Here is a 24,740-nt window from a genome sequence, read left to right on the forward strand (position 1 = left end):
CACATGTAGACGATACACACTTCTTCTTCTTGATAGAGGTGAGCATTTTGAGTACCGATGATACGAAACGTTATGCTTGAACATCGAGCTGGTATTGATCTTAGACACTTGTTTTCAACAGAGTTGTCTACATTCGCCTTTTAAGAGTTGAGGATTAACGGCATTTTTCCACCCTTAGTTGAGGTGAGCACGAGTTTATGAAACCTGTATATTTACGCTCTGTTGTTCATGTAGTTCAGTAAGAGTGATTGGTTATCTACATATTTTTTCAGGCAGTGTTCTTTACATCTAAACGAGGTACGCTTTTCTTGTTGTACTATTATTATTTAACGCTGGTCATTATTATAGAAATCATTGGTTTTTCATTCATGTTATGTTTGTTTCATGATAATTAACTTCACATCTAATTTTTTCATAGAGCATTTGCTATGACTGTCATGGATTTTTTTCATTATAAAAAAGAAGTGTTAACAGCCTAAAGTTTGTAATGTGAAAAATATGAGAATGATTTATAACGCATGACGAATTGAAAATATGTGATATGGCATCGTTTATATATTGTTTCCTTGTTCTTTTCAGTTGACAACGGGAACCCCTGACGAAGGGACGAGAGCGTCCCGAAATGCATTGGGTGGTGGTTCATGGAATATGACTGCAAAATGTATATTCAGTGTTGAATATGAATTGATTGAATGAATCTTTGATTTTATATATGGTTTCAGTACAAGAAAATGAATTAAATACAAGGTTGATAAATTGAAGAGTTGTTTTGAATGTTTGGAATTCCAATTAAGTAGTGCGCACTGTAGTCTTAACAACCTATGCGGGGGTTAGGCCATATTCACTGTTGCAGGACAAGGTCAAAACATGCTTGAGTTACTTACTAGTCAAAATCAAGAAATGTTGAAAAATTTCAAGAATTTTGACAATGGTGCAAATTAAAATTCCACCCAGGCCTACCTCACACATAGAGGGGAGGTGATGTATGCGGTTAATATGGTATTTTATGGCATTTTATCAACTTCTCTTCCAGATTAGGCAGTTGCAATATAAGGAATGCACAACCCATCATCCCGAAAAGTACATTTGTCTTCATGGTATTGTGCTCAGGGTAGCCTTTGACCAGCCCACACACCTCCTGATAACAACTGGAAAATAACGGTCAGGGTGGTCGCACAAATGTTAGACTCGTGTCATTTCGCAATCATCCGCTCTCATTTTCGAACTGTGCAGCTCTTTGAAGTGTCCGGAAAAGGACTCAAAGCGCTATATAAAAATCCAAAATAAATGTGTTTTGAGAAACGCATTCACTGTCTGAACCAACATCATAATGAGGTGGTGAATAATCCGCCTCAGCCATCTCTAAGTCACTGCTGCCTCACATTATGCAGGTGCTTCCGGTTTCACCTTCTGAATTGAGCTCTACAGATCTCTAAATATTTGAATTCTCAATATAATCGCTTGTCAGGGTGTGTACTTTTCTGGCACACAAACGCAGGCACAGCGAGGATGCCGTGGGCCAGCCTGGAGGAAGCAAGTACAATGGCCCCTGTGGCTGCAGTTGGGGTCGTAAAATATAGCAATTATCAGGGTACAATGGGCTCCCCGGGGCTCTTGGCTCCGGTGCCACTGAACCTGATGCACCAATCGTAGCTGCGCCACTGCACACAGAGCTTCTTTAGCAGTCTGTGGATATGCCCAGACGTGGGTCCCGGTCTCTCGGTGCCCCTGAATTCAAGCTAGCCTGGCTGATTTGGGGTGATGCCCCGAAACCGGTCCCAGGGTGCTCGTTTCCGGCCCACGGAGGACCTGGCTTGGCAGTTTGCGCTGGACTGTTCCCATGAGGCACAGGGTCAAGACTGATTTGTATATGGCTGGGTCTAAACTGGGGTGGCATGGTGAGCAAAAGAAGAATGGATTTAACACAGATCTTTTGACTGGGGGTGAATGTTTGATTTGCTCTGTATTCCGTTCATCATCGTGTGTCTTTTGCTTTACAGGCCCTGGACCAATCTCGGAAAATGACCCCTTTGACTGCAGTTGTGGTAGTAAAATATAGCAATTATCAGGAGTCAATGGGCTCCTCCGGGCTATTTGCCCTGGTGCCACTGCACCTGATGCACCAACCGTAGCTGCGCTCCCGCACCCAGAGCTTCTCACGCAGTATGTGGATATTGGGAGGCGAAAAAGCTCTGTCAGGCTTCTGTTTTTATACAGTGCTGGACTGCAAGGTTCTTAGTTTCAGAATACAACTTTCTCTAACTTAGTTTCACAATTATCCTTTCCTCAACGCCCACAGAGGGAAAATATGTATCTACTTTCGACCAATAAAATATGAAATTATTATATCCTGTGGTATGTTCAGTGTTGTACATTTTTCCTGTCTTGCAACTACTGGCAAGAGCAGCGTATCCGCGGGGGAGGGGCGGTCTGAAGAAGGCTGCACAGCGTCTTGCTTGCATATTTCTGAACATTCTTAGTTGTCGCCGGTCCTCTGTCAGCAGGGAAAGATGATATTAAAAACACATATTTCATGTTAATGTTTTACTTCTGTTGGGTTTAATTTTGTTGGCCGCAGATTTGACGGGAGTTGGGGAAAGAGTAGGCCACAGAAACAAGACACACTTTCCTGAGGAGAGGTGTGGGCCACTGTAAAATGTCCAAAACCGATCGATTCAAAACGCTCATGCACTAACTCTGGTGCCATAGAAAGCAGACAAATAAAGTGAGTTATAGTTGCCCAAAGTGTAAAATCGGATTATTCGGTTTTATCAGTTCTGACACTCTTTGCAATGTTCTATTTCATGCACCTTTTCGCGCTCGCGAAACAAGTAATCGGGAATGGTGCAAAGATGTTTAGCACTCCGGGTAAAATACGATGTTGCCAGTGGAGCACTCCCCATCCACACAAAAAAGACAGATTTTCGGGCAATTCTTTATCATCTAATGCCACGTGGAGGACATGCATTAAAGCTTTGCGCTTGCAGGCAGTGCTGGCCACAAATAAATATTAATAAAGGATACCTTATATAGCATTTATAACTCACTTTGCTGTTTCTACTCACTATAACGCTGTGAACAACAGATGTTACTATTACTCATTGTAATGGTACTCAACTTCCCTCCATTCAAAGGGTGAAGGACAGATATACGGCCTAGGTGGGATTCAAAATGATGACCCACAGATCCCAGGACACGTCACCTTGCCAGCATGCAACCCTACACAAACAGATTTGCTTCGAAAAATGGCAAAGTGTTTGTAACACTGCATTTTTTACTTGGTTTTCTAGCTTCAAATGATTAAACTACGGTGTACATTTGCCAGCAACCAAACTCTACACAAGGAATATATTCAATCAATTTGTCAACACAGAGAGAGTTGGGATCGCCATCAAGGACATATATTAATTTAAATTATTTCACAACATGTTTCTGTTGAAACAGCAGGCATTTGTTTCAAGAAAAAGACTTGGTTTCTAATTTTAAAAAATGCCCAAGTGCATGGAAAGTATGGAAGGAACCTCCAAACAAGCCTAGAGTCTAGCACGTGAAAGAGGTCTACAAATAAAGATGGGGTCTGCACAAGCCTACTTCTCAAAGTTACTCCATAAAGCACCCGGCACTAGCGTGTAATGGTCACAGGGGGAATCCCACCAAAGCCCTAGTGGGATGAGCAGTGCTTAATTTGAGCCGGTTGTTTCCGGTGCTCAGCACTGGCATTTATCTATCACCACTAGCACTTACGACAGTCTGCCACATGGTAGTGCTGTTGGTGTAATATGAGAGGAGAACAACAACAGTGTTTATTAGTTCAATATACATTTAAAGTGACTAATACATGCTGTCCAAGCTGCTCTCATTTCTTTGGAGGCCTGGAATAGTCTTACATTTTCACATCTGTAGGCATGTGATAATAGTTGTGTTGGTACTGGTACTGGCGGGGGCAATGGGTGGTGCAAGCTGCGGTGGCCTCCTCATGAGGGCCCTGGCACCTGATTTTTCAACAAATTAAGCAAAGGGGCAGAGAAGGCACAGGTCCTGCTCAACCTGAGAGACTGTCAGCCTTTTAATTCCCTGCTGTGTGCAGAAATGTTGGGGAGTCATTAAAGACTTTCACTGCAACCCTCATTGGGTGACTCCCATGTGATGCATGGCTCCCTGATGCAGAGCCACGTTCTTTTTTAAGATTATCTATTGTCCGTTTCCACAAAGTCCGACTTGGGGGGTAAACCTTTTTGCTTCAAGCTACAACTACCTAGAACACCCAGGTACACGCGTAGGACATGTCTAATCAGCTGTCATTCAAGACCCTTAGAGCAGGGGTCTCCAAACCGGTCCTGGAGGGCCGGATCCATGCCAGATTTTTAAAATTACTACATGTATCTCAATGGGGATATCCCAAAACTCTGGCATGGATCCGGCCCTCCAGGACCGGTTTGGAGACCCCTGCCTTAGAGTGTATTTCCTTTTCTTTTCTGCAGCACCTCTGTTTATCAATATGGTCAGCAATGCTGCCAAGGCGCCCTCGGGTGGTACCGGCTCAATAAGTCAAAATAAAATAAAACCCATCCAAAGTTCTGAAAAAGTGTGCCACCCGGCCCTTCGTGCTTTCCTGGCCTGCTTTGAGATTTCTCCCTGTCTGGAAGTCTACTGCAGATGCTCTGCATGGTGGATTTCTCATCCAGAGAAGCTCAAAGCTGCACTGAACTGTAGGTTCAACAACAGTATACGCCCATCCATACGAAGAGGCGGATGTCCCCTCGCCGGGCTATGGTAAGAGTGACAGCGGCGGCTGGGTTTTACGATCAGGAGCCCTGGCCCGTGCGTCTGTATCACCAGAAGACCATCTAAGGGCCCTCTTTTGGAAAATCAATACAGTCTCCCTCAAGTCGCACTCAATCCTGCCACCCTGGGTGTATGTGTAAAGCATGGAGTGATCATATATGTAGAGTGAGTTACATGCACATATGTTCATGTAGTATGCAAGTGGTGTCTTGAGGCTAAGGGAAGGTTGATAAGCTCCCCATATTGTCTCTATGAATGTAACAACATACGGTACATGCAGCTTCTCCCACCAATTCTGTAGTGTGCGAGAGATGGGTGAGGGAGTCCACATTCACACCTGCCCGGTTACCCATATGTTTCACCATTTGCAGTCCTAAATGCACTAAATAGATTCACTATTGTAGACCATCATTAACGTTGGGATGGGGCTATTCCGCAACCTGGTGGACCTAAAAGACCCACAATAATAGTCTCTCTCCTTATCCTGAACTGTGGCATCTGCCACACACTTTGGTGGACTCAAAAGACCCCTACACTGTTTTTCCCTGACTTCCCATGGACTGCTCCATTCCTGCATCAGGGTGGCCTAAACATACACACTACTGTGCGCGCCTTGGTTGTCATTAGACTATTCTATTTCCACTTTGGCTGAAGAGACCATATGTGGACCCTGATTATCCACAGGATGCTGCATTTCCAATTCTGAGTGAGCCCTTCTGTGGTTCCTTCATTTCCGCCGGCTGTAGCACTTGTGCTACTGACTGGACCCAACAAGCCCACTGCAGGGCTGTTCCTGATTATAAATAGACCACCGCATTCCTGCTTTGGGAGGATGTAACATACCTACTATGTGGCATCTACGATTTCCTTGGGCTACCAAATTTTCCTTCCTAGACAGACCAAACAGACCTGCTTCTCTGGTGGCCTTGAGTCTGCCGGGCAGTGGGACTGACACCTCACTCCAGCTTTGAAAATACAAACAAAATCCTTCTTAGAAGAGTGATGAAGAACTGAGTTTCTGCTGCCCCAGAGACTAAACTGAGACATATGTAAACTCAGAACCTATAATTGAATTGAAATAAATCCGTAACTACTCTGTAGCTTTGTGACCCTAATAGCTAGCTTCCTCTGCTAGCGAGGTAGAACACCTACATATCCAAAACATCTACACCACTGTAACACCCACAGAGCAAAGCACCACACCCCGGCCAGGAATAATCGGGAACAGATGTACAACAAGGAGCTCCAGGTCTGTCAGCGGGGCATCTGCCGCTTCGAAACAACCAGTATTTAACAAACTCATAGCATACACCACATGACAAACTACACAATGTGGCAGGGCAGCAGAGGTTCCACCACTGCAGGACCAAAAACCTCACTGTTTAGAACAATACCAAACAGAGCAATAATAAGAACATCCAGCAAATAATTTACTCTTTCAATGAACCAACGACACCCGAAGAACACAGCACGCATCAACAAGCACGCGCTGCGCGAAGACATTTGACAACGGCACAAGAGTCACTAACCAAGAAGAATCATCCCTCCTCTCCAACCCTGCCCTGAGTGGTGCCACGTCTGTGATCTTCAACTTCTTCAAACCATCCTCCGCAATACCAGCTCCTTCCTGCGCCAAATCCTGCAAAACGCGGTCTTCATTCCGTAACACCGCCCAGCCAGCATAGACGTCAATGCACCAAAAAGCTCGGGGTAGCAGAAGTGACTACACATGCCCCGTGACCTTCACTTTCACTCACACATTCACATGCTTAAACATAAACACACACATACCCCCAAACACACACACACACATGCACACACATTCTGCCTACACATGCACACACATTCACACATACACAGACTCTTTTACATAAACACACTAAAAACTGCAAGAACGCACATATCATACAGACCTTTAAAACAGGTTTTATTTTATTTACCTCAGCTGCTAGCGAATGCCATATTCGAGCTATTTTACGGAATTTTTTATTAAATTAATAGCAAAAAAATGTAATATTATTCACCATTAGTATAATTAAAAAAAGTATACAAAAAACAAGGAGAGTGAAGCACCGACCGGCTTCCATAAGGACGTCTTTTCGTGCTTCTTTTCCTGGCACTGAGTTTGCCACTGTTGCCGCTAGGGGTCGCAAAGGCAGTGCCAGGGGTCACAAGGGGCATGCCAAGGGTCGCAGCGGCACTATCAGCTAAATTCAGGCAGTAAGCGGCAGGCAAATGAAACCTTGCCAAATCACACCACCCCAACAAAAACCTGTAGCGCGTCAACCTGCTAAGGATAAAAGAAATCAACAAGAAAAATAAAAATAAAAAATAGCAGGTTGGCGAGCAGATCCCTCTGAATTTCTATAAAATCATTCTGCGTGAATTCTCTAGTATTCTAGAAAGAGCAACCAGCAATATCTTTCCAGCAACTGGAAAGTTTCTGAGTAAACGAAAACATTAGTAACAGAAAGTTAAATCATCAACAAAACTATTTGTGCTTTTGCCACATCTGTACAGCGCTCTGATACCCGTAAGGGTCTTGTTCGCGCTTTATAAAACTTTTCAAATAAATCAAAGCACTGTGAACTTGTTGTGCATTAAGACACAAGCAATTTAGCCAGGAGCACACTTGGCATCACACACTTGGTATGGGAGTATGGCTTTCAAATCCTGAGCCAACTCCAGTATAAACTTGTGCATACTTTCTATCTCATCACCTCCTCACAAAAGAGCGAATCCAACCTGTGGATGTGCACGTGACACCGCAAACAAACCAGCAAATACATTTTGCATGACGACAGATCCGGGACAGCCTGAGCAAGGAGAAGCGCACCAGGGGACAAGTTTGGATTTCCCAGGTGGGCGTGAACAAGCAAACAAATATGATACAAGAAACCCATACAGGTCGAGAAGACTAATGAAAACATGGATGACGAGGGAGTGTGACACAGTCTCGCGTCCCCCACCCCCAGTGCAGGTCACAAGAGACATCCCTCCTTTGGAGGATGCTCAAATGGGATCCAACAATTATACACACAGAGGTCTAGCAGATATTTACAAGAACCCCACTCATAAGCACTCTTCATTGGGCCAACCATACTGTATAGTTCCTTTTGCAATTGATATTGTGATCCGAACTTTAAGCGTGAACATCAGAAGACACATATTCCAGCATTTCCTGAATCTCCTTTAGAAGTGTGTGTTGTTTTCTCAGTGTGGTCTCTCAGATTGCGATGATCACACGGTTTCTTCTTCAACCGAGAGCAGTTTACCATCCTCCCTATTTCCCGGTATACGTATCCAGGCATTACGTTATCTATGCTTCAGACCCCTGAGCTGAACCGCTGACCTCGCTGAAGCTTCGGCCTAGCGGCAGACAGACCCTTCGTCTGATTCTGGCACCTACGAAAAGTAACCAACATAGCACTATCTCACATGTAAATAATGTTTTTCTACAATTTTGCATCCTCAGATTGCAAGCTATTACAAAAAGCCTCCTCCCATTATACTCCTAATACAAGACATGAAAAAGTGATCTTGACCTCAAACATTGGCATTGCTGCCTCTCCAGTTTTTTCTTGTGAATGGTCCTCTCCTTACCTTCCATCCACTGCATGCCTTCGGTCTCTAGAGTATATCCTATTTTAAACCAGATCTGTTTATCATAACAAGCATCACTGCATTTCTCCAAATTGTCCATCCCTTTATCTTTAGATGACAACCTTATTCTTTCATTGAAGCCACCCCCTGCAACTCAACAATGCCTTTCATCTTCTAGCCTATCCATTCATCCCAACAATCATTTACATTAACTCTCATACCGCCACTAATGATCACGCCTAACTCCGGCTAAATTAATGTACAACACAGAAGCGGCAGAAAGCGCCTACAGTGGTTTCATTGACAGCACAAGACTAATCCCATAATCCCTATAATATATGGATTAACCACTAACCTTGCATTCTGGAGCGTGCTACTCGCTGTAAAAGCCTTCCGCACCTTGTCAGGGTTAGTAAGCACAACATAAATGCACTTACATACAATTACCAACAGACATGATACACACATGTTTAAGTTGTAAGATCAAAAGCCTGAAATATCCCTGCACAACACCCTTCATTGGGCAAAGCCACGCTACAAAGACCAAATCACACCCTGTGAAAGCCCAACATCCCAAGAGGTATAGAAATTAGAAAATACCATACAACACAAAAACACATAACACTATAAAATCAAGGTGAATCAGTGTAACATAGTACGTTCTTCCACTTCCTATTGGTGTCTGAGAAATGCAAAATATAACATGGCAACAAACTGCAGACAGAATACTTTAAATTCTGAACAAATCCTCAGAGAGGTGTGGCAATCAGAGTCAGCAAATGTCATAAAATACACACAACTCTCCTACACGCAAGGCTAGCTTGGTAGGGATCAATTCTCCCTGGTCAGAAGTATTTGCATGACAAGAGTCAGGGGAATGCCAACTCATATGAATAATGTATGTACACTATTTAACGTCTAAAGCAAAAATTAGCTGATGAACAGAATATGAATAATTCTTGCAGTCGTAAAAAAAAACACTGAAAATGTAACGTAAACTGAAGCAAATTGATTTTTCCATTGAAGCATTTGATTTGCGCCTCAACGAGTAAGAGAAGGAAGCAGTTGCATCCAATCTGCCAAATAGCAAAGTACCACAAACCTATAAAATATTGTTTATATTGGCATACAGCTTTTCTGTATCGACCACAGATCAAGTGACAAGTTGGCAGATGCACATGATATTTCTTGAAACGGATAATCTTCATGTTGCTGTAGGTGTGAAACCACAAACCCAACATGACAGCAGCGGCATCAGAGCTATTAATGGGTCAACGCTTCTCAGAAATTGTGCATATTGTGCTGGCGTGCAAGAAGCGTGCATCGTAATGTTTCTGTATCTGTAGGAAATCTTTCTACCAAGCTATGCGGGGCTCACATCAGACTCTTGATCGGAGTTGTGATTGAGCCACATATTGACCAAACAGAAGGGACTTCAGATGTAAACTGATTTCAACAATGGCACATCTCTGGACTTCGGATCCAAGGGAGAATTTAAGTTTCATAGAACGTCATTCGAAAAATAAACCAAACAAAAAAACTAAAGAAAATGTACAAGAGATCATTGGAAACAGTTATTAAACAGTCTGGATACATTCGGTGAAATATAAAATAAAAACGATAAAAATCCCCAAAAAGGACATAGCAAAAATAAATAAATAAAATAAATAAATTAATAAAATAAATGATAAAGATTACAGTGAATTCCAGGAAATTAAAATTGCAAGTGAGTTTCCTCTTTGGAGAGGGTCCATCGCCCACACTCTACCTTCAATATTCCACAGAAACAATGTCAGGCCTCCAAAAACCAAAAGTGTGGTCATCTCCTTGAGCAACTACTAGACATACCTGCCACGAAATCCTAGACAACAGATGGATACAAAAACCTCTCTCGTAAAAAGAATCATGAAAAAAAGCCCAGTCACAGGTTCCCACCGAAGCAGTTACTCGATAACTGATCTGATTTCAAACCCATTTGTGGAGTTGCGCAATTCAGGTAAAACTACCCGGGCACTACAAGAATCTCCCTCACCCGTTACAAGTTTAATACAGCTTTAGCGGTATGGGAGAACTGGAAAGCCGGTAACTTGCACTCTAGGGTACCGAGATTTGCTTTTGTTATTATAAATCATACTTTACCACCCACAACTAGCGATGCTTGTAGCTGTACAGGGCAGAAGGTAGTTTCGGTCAATTTACAATAGGACACTTATTAATATTCAATTTTTCTCAGTACCCGCTGAATTATAACAACTTTGCGTCAGCCTATATCTGGCCCAGCAGCAGCTCCACTGGACAAGAAGGGAATGCCATTATACACAAAGCATACCATAAATGATGCCAGTTTAGCCGGGCTCAGAACAAGTGGTCAAGAAAGAAAACAGAGCCTTGAGCATACAAGAAAGAAAACAGAGCCTTGAGCATAAAAACCAGGCGATATAGAATTTCCCAAAATGCTCCTATAATATGTGATCTGTAAATACTGGTTTATATAAACTGTACATTAAGCCATAGTGGAATTGCTCATAGATCATCATCCGCACAGAAAAGGCTCATCAAGATGAAATAATGGTTTTACATTACCCTGAAAAGGTAACAATATGACACATTTGGAGTTAATTCAGTAATCATAAGCATATTATGAAGAAAGATAACTCGTCATGTGGCCTTACTGTTTTTAGAATTCGGTTTCCATAATTGCCTTCAAAGGAACTGATCACCTAGCTAAGGCCATGCCCCAGTACATACAAAGCAACTGCCTATTTTTGCACAACTGTGTTGTGGATTTTCTCTTAAAGGATTGATGCTCAGACAATGGTTGAATAAATACAGCCCAAAACACTTTTATTGTTATCTGCATGCCCAGACACAGGAGGTAACTTAGACACAGTACTGAATGTTAGACATCAGACATAACAACTACACAATAAGGGGCCGATTATGATCGCGGACGGACTTGAGTCCGTCCGCGACCCCTGAGGAGGAGGGAACGTCCGCAGGGGCTGCGGCGTTCCCTCCGATCAGATTAGGATGCGACCGCCAGGGTGGCAGTCACATCCTCTATCTTTAACATTGCAGCGGGTGCAGCTTCAAGCTGCACCCGCCGCAAGGCTAAAAATGCATGCATCGCATTTGCATGCACAAAGCGGCAGGCACCGCGCAGTGCCTGCTGCTTTGTGCACGCAAATGCAGGGGGGTACCATAGGTACCCCCCATGTGCACCCCCCACCCCCCCTTCACCCAGGGGGCCCGCAACGAGCCCCCGAAGTGAAAGTCCGTATGCTTTTCCACGGCGGAAAAGCCGCTGTGGAAAAGCATGTTTTTCCCACCATCCTAATATGGCTGGCGGTGTCTGTTAGACACCTCCACCATATTAGGGCTTTTTTGCCGCGGTCGTACTGTGACTGTGGCGGAAAAGCGGCGGACAGAATTCAAGACCCACCAGCCATCCTAATATAGCAGTGGGTCTTTGGAGGCTCCGCAGCGGTTTTTCCGCATCCTCCGGGCCGGCGGTGGCTTCCGCCGGCCCAGAGGATGCGGCAAAACCGCAATCATAATCGCCCCCTATATTTGAATACCAACTACTAAAATGACTCCTTTTGTCTATGTCCTACATTCTGTATTTTAGTGTCCAGGATGAATGTGTGGAATTCCACATTTGTTGCACTTCCAAAATGATCAAGGCACATTCTGTGTGGGGCGTGGCTAGCCGAGCTGCGAGATGGCCGCTCGTTGAGTGAGCTCCGCCGGCTACAAAAATTAATCCTGTTCTAATCCTGCTCCTGGCACCTGCGAACCCCCGCTGCCTCAGGGTTCGACAGCGGACACCTCCATGATCCCGGAGTGGAAGTTTGGGACACAGCAGAAGCGATCGGAGAACTAGAGCCACTCGATAATTTGCCGACCTGTAAGCCCGACCTGATACTGGGCGGAAGTGCTGAGCCCTGGGCAACGCGGCGCACTGCAGCCCGCGGCTTTGGAGGCCCCTGGAAGCCCGGCGACCGGAGGCGCGAAATTTTGCCGGCGGCGGCGCCGAAGCTTTGGACTATCCTCGGCGGACCCCTGCAGAGCCCGGGGTCGGACATAGGCACTGTGGTCGGGTGAGACACGGGGGACGGCCAGTTCCCCTGCTCGGCGGCGGCTCCGACTGTGACGCAGGAGTCGGACCCGCCATTATCACGGAGAAGACGCATGGTGACCGAGACAGAGGCAACCGGGTGAGAAATCGGTCCTGCCCCACTACAATCACTAGCAGGGGTGGTCGGGGTGCAGCGGGCAGCGATACATGCGGTGGGGGCCCGCTGGCATCCTCATACCCTCACCGCTCCGCCTGGAAGGTGCTGGTGCAAATAGCTAACGGAACCGGCGCAATACCTACACAACTACGAAACTGTGGGGCTCCAGCCCTGACATTATATGCCGGCCACCTGCTCTGCTGCCTTGCTGGCTGCGGCGCCGCTGCAGTGAACTACGCAAATCGCCCGCCATTTTGGAGCTCGAGGTTGGCTTGCCTGGCGCGTTGCTGGCATCGCGTGCAGGGCACAAACACACCACTGTGACCTGGGGCCTAGGCTGCAAATCCAGGACCCCCCGGGGCTGCCTATACAACCCCTGAATCACACAGATCGTCGCACCTAAAACAGACAGGGGGTCGCTGTGTTTCCGAGCCACCCACTGACGGGGCCACACCGCCACGATGGGGAAAAACGAAGCCAGACAGCCCAAAATCAGCTTTGACAATAAGCGTCCTCCGAGGAACCCAGCTACAGAGGCGGGAGGCGACATGGCGTCGTCGCAAGGGACGCCGGCCGATATAGACTTTGGTGCGCTCATCATGGAGGTGAGATCCAGCCTGAAAAGTATCGATACCAAGCTTGACGCCATGTCTGCGCAACTGGAATCTGTGAAATCCAAGGTTAATGTACATGAGACTCGGCTGGACTGCTTGGAAAACAGGCAAACTGAATGCTGTGAATTCCAGCAGCAAGCCAAGCAACATATCACATCTCTGGAACGAGAGCTAGACACTTTGCGAGCCAAGTCAGGCGATTTGGAGGCGCGTTCCCGTAGATCCAATATATGCATAACGGGAATTCCGGAGACAACAAACATTGACAAGATGGAGACATATGTGGCGGACCTCTTACATGAACTCTTCGACCCACACCTGTCCTCAGTCTTCACAGTCGAGAGAGCGCACAGATCGCTAGGGAAGAAACCACCGCCAGGGGCTACACCTCGGCCCATCCTCGCTAAATTGATCAATTACCAGGACAGAGACTTGATCTTACGGCTGGCGAGAGAGAAGGGCAAAATCACCCATAAAGGGAACAACATTTCCTTTTATCCGAACTTCACCCCCCTGGTGCAAGCGGCCCGTAAGGAATTCCTGCCGGCGAAGAAACTGTTGCTGCAGGCAGGTGTGACGTACTCTCTGCTGTACCCGGCAAAATTAAAGGTACTACATGACAACACTACCCACTTTTTCACTGATGCGAAGTCGGCGCTCAAGTTCGCCAAGCACATCGGCGGAGCGGGGACCAGGAGAAGGTCGCCCAGACACGAAGACACGGCGGAACAGCTAAGTGACAATGACTAAATGGTATTCTGGCGTAGGAACTGAGACGTCGTGGGTTTGCCACCTCATGTATCATATGGGTTCACGCAGACTCCTTACGAACACTGCTGTTACACTCAACCCGGGAACGAGCTGGGTAGGGCCATGTCTTGTCCCAGGACTTCAGGTAGAGCTTCATGGTGCCCTACTGCCTATGGACATATTGGAAATGGTAAGACCAAGGGACCCAAGGGCGGGGGATTCGCAGAACCCATGGAACCTTATCCCTAACTGTAGCCACCCCGTTCGCACGGGGGTGTAAGCTGGGCACACCACGCCCCATGGGGTGCCTCCCGTTGTTTTCACTGTTGGTTTTATGTTACGCCTTGCATGCCTTACTATGGGGTATATCACGACCTAATTGGGAGGTTGCTGAGGGTGGAGGGAAATGGGGGGGGGGTTTGTTGACTTGTTATTTTTTGTTCTGACATGGTGCAATGTGCCTGATGCCATGTTTTCACTTTTGTGCACGCGATTAGTGGCAGGGAGATGTGATGTCCAATGTGGGCATGGGGGACGGGATGGGGAAGGGATGGTCCTGCAACTGCAGTGTTTCAGATATGGGAGGGATTAAACTATGGACCTGGAACATTAGAGGCCTCGGGGACTACAGGAAAGCCCGACTGATGCATGGCACGTTGGCTAGGCATAACGTAGACATTTGCTTTCTACAAGAGACTCATATTAATACGACCCCTTCACCCAGGTTGAATAACTCCAGATGGTCTCATGTGTATTCTGCCGTTTACTCTAACTATGCAAGAGGGGCGGCGATTCTTGTACGCAGAGGGCTGGATTGGCGGGAGCGTGCTCACGTGCGGGATGTGGATGGTAGATACGTGATCTTACATGGCTCCCTGCAGGGGCGACCTATCGTGCTGGCCGCCATTTACGGTCCTAATGTAGATGACCCCGACTTCTTCAGGGACGTATGGGCGCAGATCGCGCTGCTTGACTGCTCATCAGTGGTGCTAGGGCGTGATTTTAATGTTGTGCTGGATGATGACATGGACAGACGAGGTGTGAGTAGACCTATGCATGCCCGTGCGCGCCAGGCAGTCCTTGATGTGATGGATGAGGGATTGTTGTCAGATGTGTGGAGAGTTCGACATCCGAATGTGAGAGTGGGGACTTGTTACACGTGCCATAAAGCGGCTTGGTCCAGATTGGACTTCTGGTTGGTATCTCCTGAGGTTGCGACGTGGGTGACAAAGGTCGAAATACAAGCTAGGTCCCTGTCGGACCACGCCCCTTGTGAACTTGAGCTGCGCCTACCTGACACCATTAACAGGGCATTCACGTGGCGATTACCCCCGCACGCACTAACGGACCCAGTATTCGTTGAGGAGATAAGAGATGATATCGTTAAATACTTTGCTGAGAATGCAGGTTCCGTCACTTCAGAAGCTGTTGAATGGGATGCCTTTAAGGCGGTGATGAAGGGCCAGTGCATAGCGAGACAGGCGGGTGTGCTGCGAACGATTCGTGACACCCTGGCGAGACTGGAGGGGGAGCTACGAGGGCTAGATGCGGCCATTAGCCTTGACCCGACTTTAGCAATTGCTGGTGACATCAAGACGAAAATGCTTGCCTTTCAGGAGGAAGCGGAGCGGGAGGTGCGATTTCTAGGGAGGCGAGCTGAGGCCCGCAGACACGGAGAGGGTGATAGGCCCAGCAGAACACTTGCCAGGTTGATAGCTCCTCGCACACACTCACACCACATCCACACCATTTATGACAGGGAGGGGTCTTTGGCCGTAGGCCAAGAAGCGGTGTTACGCGCCTTCACTGACTTTTATGCGTCCCTATACGCCTCCAAACAACCCACTGCCCCGGCCTCCTTAGACAGCTTCCTTGACTCCATTGCACTAGTTTGGTTTAATAACAACCACAGAGAGTACATGGACCTGCCTGTTACTGTCCAGGACATTGCTCAGGTGATCAAAAGCATGCCGGCAAACAAGGCCCCTGGCCCTGACGGCCTGACTACGTCCTTTTACAAAACTTATGTAGATGAGCTGGCGCCGAAACTACACTCCGTGTTTGTGGAGGCACTTGAATTAAACTCCCTGCCAGATTCCATGCATGAAGCCTTAATAATTACACTCTTAAAACCTGACAAAGATGAGATGCTCCTGGACTCCTATAGGCCCCTCTCCCTAATCAATGTAGACGCCAAAATATATGCTAAAATAATCGCGGACAAGCTGCAACCGATGTTGCCGATTATTGCTTTGCCTGACCAGTCCGGATTCATCCCCGGTAGGGCCACGTCCCATAACCTCAGAACTATTTTCTCGGTCCTTCATTACCTACACCCATCTGTGCAGGCAGCGGTGGTGTTCTTGGACGCCACCAAAGCGTTTGACTCTTTGGAATGGCCGTATTTGTTTAAAGTATTGGAAAGAATGGGATTCAGTCGTAATTTCATGACGCTAATAAAACTGCTGTACACTGGACGCAGAGCCAGAGTGAGCGTAAACGGCCTGGTTTCTAGATCTTTCGATGTCACTAGAGGAACCAGGCAAGGGTGCCCACTGTCCCCCCTCCTATTTGCCATCGCAATGGAGCCACTTGCAGCTAGGATACGACAACACCACACCGCGAGGGGCATCGGGTTTAGCTCTCGGAGCTTACTGATCTCGTTATATGCTGACGATGTGACTTTGTACATCGTCAACCCCAGAGACAACATGAACCCGTTGCTCCGAGAATTCGTGAGGTTCGAGGGCCTGGCGGGAGTATCCATCAATTGGTCTAAGTCTGTAGCTTTCCCACTGACAGATGAGACTAGTCGACCAGCTGCAGACTACCCTCTACGTTGGGAGACTGAGGCTGTTAAGTACCTGGGGATATGGATCAGTCGGGATGTACAGGAGCTATGGTCCCTGAACTTTGGGAGAGCAGTGGATTGGATGGAAGGGAAGATTGAAGTTTGGAATAAACTGCCTTTGTCCCTGGTTGCAAGAATAGCGTTAGCGAAAATGGTGATTCTTCCCAAATTCCTGTATCTGTTCGTGAATATCCCGCTGCCCATGACGTCGCACTTCCATGCGCGTGTGCGCTCGTTGTTGTTGAAACTGGTCTGGGCTGGAGGACAGGCGAGGGTCTCCTGGGACCTACTCACACTCCCACTTCGGCAAGGGGGCCTCGGGGCCCCCGACTTGAGGCTATACTCTCTGTGTGCACAGGCGCAGTTTCTGCATTTTTGGGCCTTCCCCACCCCCTACCAACCGCACGTGGCGGTGGAGTTGGCTGCGGTAGCCCCCTTGCCTCTGCGCGTGGCCCTATACGGGAAAGTCTCACGCCCTTCAGAGGAGGTCGACACCGTGGAGATGGTACGCTGGACCTGGCGAGAACTGTAGAGGAGAGCTGGACTCTCCTTCTTGTATGCGCCTGCCGTCCCGCTAAGAGGAAACCCGATGTTACCCTGTTTAACTGCCAGAGGCGACGTTCACATGCTCCGTGGGAAAAGGCTACACACCTTCGCCGATTTATACCCTGAAGGCACCTTTGTGGAGTTGTGCACAAGAGATGGTGACCAGCCTGAATCTTTTGCGGACACGCTGCTATATCACTCCCTTAGGGAATCTTGCAAACAGTTGGGGTCCCAATTCCCGGAAGAGCCGCGAGCTCTAGATGCCCTCCAGAACTTGCTTTCGAAACCCTCTCCCAAAAAATTGGTATCGAGACTCTACAACTGCATGCAAGAGCAGGCCCCAATCACTGTGGCCACAGCCAAGGTGGCTTGGGCTGCCGACCTGGAAGTCCCTCTCACTGACGAAATGTGGGAGTACTGCTGTAAACAATTAACTGCACTATCTCCGAACTACCGGCTGCGGCTCATTCACTTTAAATTCTTACACCGGTACTACAGGACACCGATGCTACTTCACCGCATGGGCATCCGCACGGATGCGTCCTGCTGCAAGTGCGGGAGGGAGGATGCATCCTTCATACATGTGGCATGGAGCTGCCCCGAACTGAACGGCTACTGGACAGACATCTTCACAGCTATCAACCAGATCTTGCACAGGAACGACACGCCGTCGCCACTCGTAGGCCTGTTGGGCTATGTCAAAGACACTGAACCTTGTGACAGGAAATTACATGCACTCCTCCTCCTTTATGCTAAACGACAGATTTCACTACACTGGGGCAGGAAAGCACTACCATTGTTCACTGGGTGGATCGGGGATGTCACTTATGGACACGCACAACTGACTCACTACTGGGAGACTATGCCCACTGCCTCTAGACCGAATGACATTTGGGAGCCATTTTTACAATGGACAAGGGAACGTGCGGGATCGGTCGTCTCTGGCGGATCGCCTCATGTGGGTGTTTCGGATGATATGGGCTGAATGGTTGGTATGCAGACTCGAATTGTTTTGACTCTGTGGACCTAATCCGGCGCTGGCTTGCCCTGGCCGTGGAGCACGCTTACCCTGCTGTCCCTCTTTGACTTTGCACTAGCGGCGTGTCCTGTTATATCTGCCTCCCCTAGGACCACTTGACCCAGCCACTCACCCTGCTCCGACATCTCTCTTCTCCCCCTGCTTCCCCCCCCCCTCCACCTCCACCAGGTATGCTCGATGCCTGCCACACCTCCACCACTGCCACAGATCGCCATCCGCCGATAGTTGCCCAGCGCAGAAACACGCGGCCTCGTCAAAGTGTGGGACGCTGCGTGGTTGACTTTTTGTGATTGCACCAATGTTACGTTGTTTACGGTTTTTTTTTTGGTTTTTTTGTTTGTTTGTTGGGGACGGTTGGGCGTAAACAGTGCTGCTAGACGTATGAGTCTCACTTGTTGTTTCAAGAGCTGGGGCCTGCTGATTGCCCCGGAACAGCTTCCACATCTCATGTTATGGTCATCTGTCTACTGCACTGATAAAAGTAAGACCAATTACCGTGCTAAGGTTACATCGCTCACATACATTTCATTATTGTATTGTACATCCTGATGGGAGCTCGGAGCTCCGCAAAGTTATGCTACAACTGACTGCTTTACTAAATTTGATGATGTGTAAACTTCATAGCGGCCTGCCTCCGGGTTGTTGGCGAGACGCAGTGTAATCTTCTGTCTCTTTTCACATAATAAATGTCTTACACCAAAAAAAAAAAAAAAGGCACATTCTGTGTAAGAGGGGACAGCAGAAGAATAAAGGCAGGAAATCATTTAGACGTCCATGTATCAGTATCTTAAAATATGACGGTGAACTAAGCTTCTAATTTCTCTATGCCATTTAAATTGCAGTTTTCTTGTTATGTTATGTTAAAGGATTTGCCTGGTAACTCCAAGTAGTGTCCCTGCGCTGGAGAAAAAAGCACTGGTTCACAGTCAAGTAAAGTCAGAGTTGTCTAAACCAGACGGTTCTACATACTTTGCCTAAACAACCAGGTCTTGAGATTGTTACGGAAACTTACTTCTAGAGGATTGAGTCTCAGATCCAATGGCATTGAGTTCCAGAGTTTGGCTGCCAAAAATCCAAAGGATCAGCCCCCAGCGCATTCTGCGCACTCTAGGAATTGTGGTCACTAGACCTAAGGTGTCTGGAGGGGGTATAGGCTTGAATCAGAGGATATAAATAACTTGGACCCCTATATGCATAAAACATGGTGCCTTAAAAGAGATTCCATGCTTAACAGGGAGCCAGTAAAGTTCAGCCAGACCTGGGCTAATGGCCAGCTGTTTTGGAATTTTCAACAGCAGCCGGGCCATTGCATTCTGAACTCTCTGAAGCATTCACAGTCTGCCCCTTGAGACTACCAGATAGAGTATTTTACAATAATCAAACCGGGACACAAGAAGCGCTTACATTACCTTCTTTCTTGCTGAGTCCGGTAGGAGCCCTAAAATCTTCCTTTGCAACTTTAGTACTCCAAAACAAGTGCCAGTCGTGGCCTTGATCTGGCTCTCAAAAGACAACTGTGCATCAAAAAAAGCCCACATTTTTTACTTTTGGTTTAGGGATTGGGGTGGGGCCAAGTTCACCCGGCAACCACGCAGAGGACCATATTGAGGTCTGTTTCCCGATCACCAGGACCTCTGTCTTGTCCGCATTTAATTTCCGTACAAAAGGGGGTGGCGATGGACAGAGTATCTGAACCAATCAAACACTCACACCCAGTCAACAGATCCTGGCCGAAGACGGCTGATAGCCAGAAACCGGTCCTAGGATGCTTGATTCCGGTCCAGGGAAGTCTTGGCTTGGCAGTTCGGTCTGGACTGTTCCCATGAGGCACAGGGTCAAGACTGATTTGCATATGGCCATGTCTGAACTGGGGTGGCTTGGTGAGCAAAATAACGATGGATTAAACCCAGATCTGTGACTCGGGGTAAATGTTTTGCCATTGTGCAACATTCCGTCCATCATCTTGGGTGTTTAATTTCAGGCAACTAATATCCATCCATGCCACAAGATCTACCAAACAGGACTTGAAGTTCGCTGAGGCAATGCTGTCATTTTGTGCCAGTGATCATCAGCTGAGTGTCATAAGCGCACAAGACAATCATTGCGCACAACACAATCATCACGCCATGGCTTTCAATTATGTCTGCAAGGGGACGGAGCTACAGGTTAAACAAGGTAGGGCTCAGAGTGGATTCCTGTGGCACTCCCTGCTGGAGGGGGGTAATATTGAAGGTATAGGGCTTCTCGAACACCAGAAAAGAGCGCTTGTGTAAAGGGTCAGCAAGCCATTCATGAGCTCTTCCTCTTATACCCTGTGACCACAGCTGTTCTAGCAGCAAAACCATGCAATGCAGTGTCAAACGCTTCACTTAAGTCTTACATGACAAGTGCAACAGTTTTCCCTTCATCAGCCACTCTCCGTAGCGACTCAGAAACTAGGAGTGCCGATTCTAACTGTACTGTGGCCTGGACCCAGATTGTGTCTCATGAAGGAGACTTATCAGTGAACTTCATAAGTTGGTAATTTACATGCTTTTTAACAATTTTCGCAACAAAAAGAAGCAGAGAGATAGGCCGAAAGTCTCGGGTTTTGAGGAGTTCAAAGAAGGCTCCTTCAGAATGGGAACCACCATAGATAGCATGCTTCCATTCCGCTGGAAGTTGACCTGCTTCAAAGAATGAATCAAGCAAAGTGCATAGTATAGGGGCAAGGGTGCTGTGCCCATGGACTAGAATAGCTGGGGTGCGGAGTCTAAAGGGGAGCCAGATTTAATTTCTAGCAGCTAAGAGGCACATTCTTTCCACTGAGATGTTCTCTATAGTGAGAAAGCTTTCTGATGAAGGAAGAAGAATCATTCTTGCAGGAGAATGTGTAGGAGTCTTAGTACTTTCCTGGAAACAGGCACAAGTAGACAATATTTTATCAGCAAAAAATGAGCGATCTGATTACAGCTACTGACAGCAGGAGCTCTAACCAAAGACACAGCGACCAAGGACGTGAGAGATATAACTATTCTAAATATCTTGTGGGAGGAGTTATTGGCCTCACCTACTCTCTGCATAAAATAATCGAAGCCCGAGCTAGTCTCATCTCCTTAGGATATTCTTTCAGTGCTTGTAAGTAGATCTCTTTATCTAAGATACAATAGTTCTTGCGTAATTTACGTTCTACGTGCTTGCATGACTTTTTTATCTGAAGGAGGTCCTCCGTAAACCAGGCGGCAGAAGGTCGGGAGCGAGAAATATTCAGAGGTTTCCATGGGGCTATAGAATCTAAAGCCTCAACAATCCAGGCCGAAACCTGTTGATTATTAACCAGGGTACAGGTGTCTAAGCATAGAGGCTGGTAGCTCAAGGCAGACACGAGGGCCTCTTGATTAATCGAGGTCCAATTCGGAGTTTTAATAGATTGGGCAAAAGATGGGTTCGGCAAGGGAAACGTTTCAAGAATCTGAAAAGGAATAAGAGAGTGTTTGGATCAAGCAATAGGAACCAGGGGAGCTTCTTTGACTAGGACAAAATTGGCAAAAATGGGGTCAAGAGTGTGCCCCTGAATGTGAGTGGGTTCCTGTACCAGCCGTTGCACGTGAAACGTCTTTAAATCCTCCGTCAGGTTTGTGACTAAATGGGAGGTCCGATCCTCAAAATGGAGATTAAAATCGCCTAAGATTAGAAAGCTAGAACGCTGCACAGCATTTGCAGGGATGAAATCCAGTAGAGCCGTGAAAAAAGAGGAGGGATGCCCAGGGGGCCCATACATCAGAAAACCATTGAGGGAACAGCGGGCTGCTCATGAGAATGAAAAGAAGGCTGCTTCAGATACACTTATCTGCACTTCAGAAAAACTGCAGCTCAGATGTTGTTTATATATCACTGCCAGACCGCCACCCCTCCCCTTTGGTCAGTCCAGTGTTAACAATTCATAGCCCGTGGGAATAGCCTCTAGAATGTCAGGAGTGGACTCAGCATGTAGCCACATTTCCACCAGAGATCGGTTGCTGTGCCGTTATGTGGTGGGCAATCTCAATTTTATGTTTCATAAGGGAATGACAGTCAAGCAAAAGACAATGAGCAATCACCGCGGTCCCACAAAAGTTACTGCTCTCCCACCTTTCTGCAAGCTTTGGGGGCAGCACAAAAGAGCACCCGAGACATGCAATCGGACCTATGCCCACATTCACCGAATTTCGGGCAGCTGGTGTTAATCTAACTTGACCAAAACTGGCAAGGTTACTAGCCCCTGGTGCTGTCCAGGCACAGACGGGCTTGCCTTTGGCGCATCTGCGGCGCAGCCATGCCAGTATGCTGCTTTTATAGGCAGCAGGACTAGAGTGTAAGCACGAGTGCATGCGGGACCTAAGATGTCGGCCCCACTCTTACGGGAGCCGTCAAGGTTCAGGAGCAGCGTGAGCTGGAAGAAATGCAGAGGTGCGGACGTGAATAAAACAAGTTTTAGCTCCCCCCCAGGTAGGGGAGCCTCAAATAAACAACATATACAAAAGTGGAAATTCAGAGTCAAAACATTTAAAAATCAAGTTAAAATATCCCATTACAATTACACATGAAACACCAGAAGTAACTTGTCCTGGGACCGTAGTGCACACTGCAGTACTTTGCTGCCACTGTGTGTTGAAACCTTCTACCGGAGACTATATAAGAAGATCCACTCTAGCCCCTTTAGTAGGCTCTACAGACAAAGGTAATGAAGTTCTTAGTCTAACCACAATGAAAAATGTGAAGTAACCGCCAAGTAACACTAACAAATGTTCATTAACATGCCATTGTAGAAGTACCTCTGAATAAATAACATAAAAATCAAATGTCCTAAAGAGGGTCATACATAAACATCATTATTAATGTCTTTGGTAAGAGATTCTAAACACCCACATCTGCCTTTCATCAACTGTAGATAGGGAGCTACATCATTCTGTGCTTTTGCTACACGTCATCTAACACAACCTAGAGTACAACCCATTATATAATAGTAAATTGAGAAAACCTATCAATCCACATGGCCGTGAACTACCAATGTGCACTACCGCCTCCTTGGCACCTAATTTGGATGTGAGAGCCTGCATTTAAACGTGTGGATGTAATGTCTGTTGAAGTCTACAATTGGTTTTCCTTTCCATGTTGTTGGCAATGCTTGCTCATTGGCAGTGTTCTGTGCACAAGCATCCTACTGACTGTACTGTTGAAAGAAAACTGAACTGAGTTGTATAAAGGGAATACACTTACAAATCACAGCCTTTTAATTACCACTGCTCCGTATGCAATTTAGCAACAATTTCTGTGTTTTACCATGTTCACAGACTACTTCAAGTTTATTAAGATTGTGAACTTTCCAGAAAAGGTGAACAGAGATTTGTGTAACCTACCTGTAAGAGTCTCTGTAGCTCATTGTGTCATGACCGGAATCCTCTTGATCTTCTTCGGAAACCTTGAAGCAAACCTTCTTAATGCCGCCCTGTTCAACCTTATCTATGTCTCCTTCTTCGGCAACCACAGAGGAGGGTGGCGTCCCCTCCATAGATGGAGGCTCACAGGTATCAGACTCGGAAGGTTCTGTAATGGTGGACAAAAGCCTGGAAAAAAGATCAAAATGAATAACTGGGTAAATCAAACGTCTATATTAAATATATTAAATAAAGTTCAATGTATGAAATGTACAAAGCAAACATAAAACCATACACTTCTAGGCATTAAAATATCCAACAGAGACCACTGCACTTAAGGAAAATTCAAAGTATGAAAATGTATAACAATAAAATCATAACAATAGCTATCTGCATACATACACTGTAATGAAACGTTACATACAATCATGTATATAATATGTGGTCACAAACTAACAACAGGAGAGTAAGGGTATGACTGTTCACTCTCAAACCCCTACTAAATTATTATTAAACAACAGAAGAGTGAAAGGGCAACAAACAACCTCAAACAAATATGTGAGGTGAAAGGGAAACAAACAGCCTCACACAAATATGTGAGGTGGAAGGGAAAGAATGGATAAAGAAACTCAACACATATAGAAAGTTGTTTAAGAACCCTCACTCACCAACCTAGTGGTGACATGCTTCATCACTGGGTTCCCACTGGAAAGACCTAATGTCTTTCCAGTGTGCTACAACGCCTGTTTACAGCGGAGCTGGTTCTTGTGTGTGTTGAGGAGGTGCAAAAAAAGCCAAATTGTGCTAAGTGAGTGCGATGAGGTGAAAAATATATAAAAAGTGCACAGTCGTGACTGTCAACTATTTTATTAATAGTCCAACCAGCTCTTCTGTTGTTTAATTATAATATGTGGTCTACAA

General features: G+C 46.5%; 1 protein-coding gene across 1 annotated transcript in view; it reads right to left on the reverse strand.

Annotated features, from left to right (window-relative positions):
• Positions 1-24,740, reverse strand: part of PREX1 (phosphatidylinositol-3,4,5-trisphosphate dependent Rac exchange factor 1) — an 863,840-nt gene that overhangs the window by 131,649 nt on the left and 707,451 nt on the right. Inside the window, exon 27 of the mRNA XM_086932617.1 lies at positions 23,802-24,008. Coding sequence (XP_086788743.1) covers positions 23,802-24,008 — 207 coding nt within the window. The remainder of the gene's footprint in view (positions 1-23,801; positions 24,009-24,740) is intronic.

Source organism: Lissotriton vulgaris, chromosome 7 (assembly GCF_964263255.1).
Source record: "Lissotriton vulgaris chromosome 7, aLisVul1.2, whole genome shotgun sequence".
NCBI lineage: Eukaryota > Metazoa > Chordata > Amphibia > Caudata > Salamandridae > Lissotriton > Lissotriton vulgaris.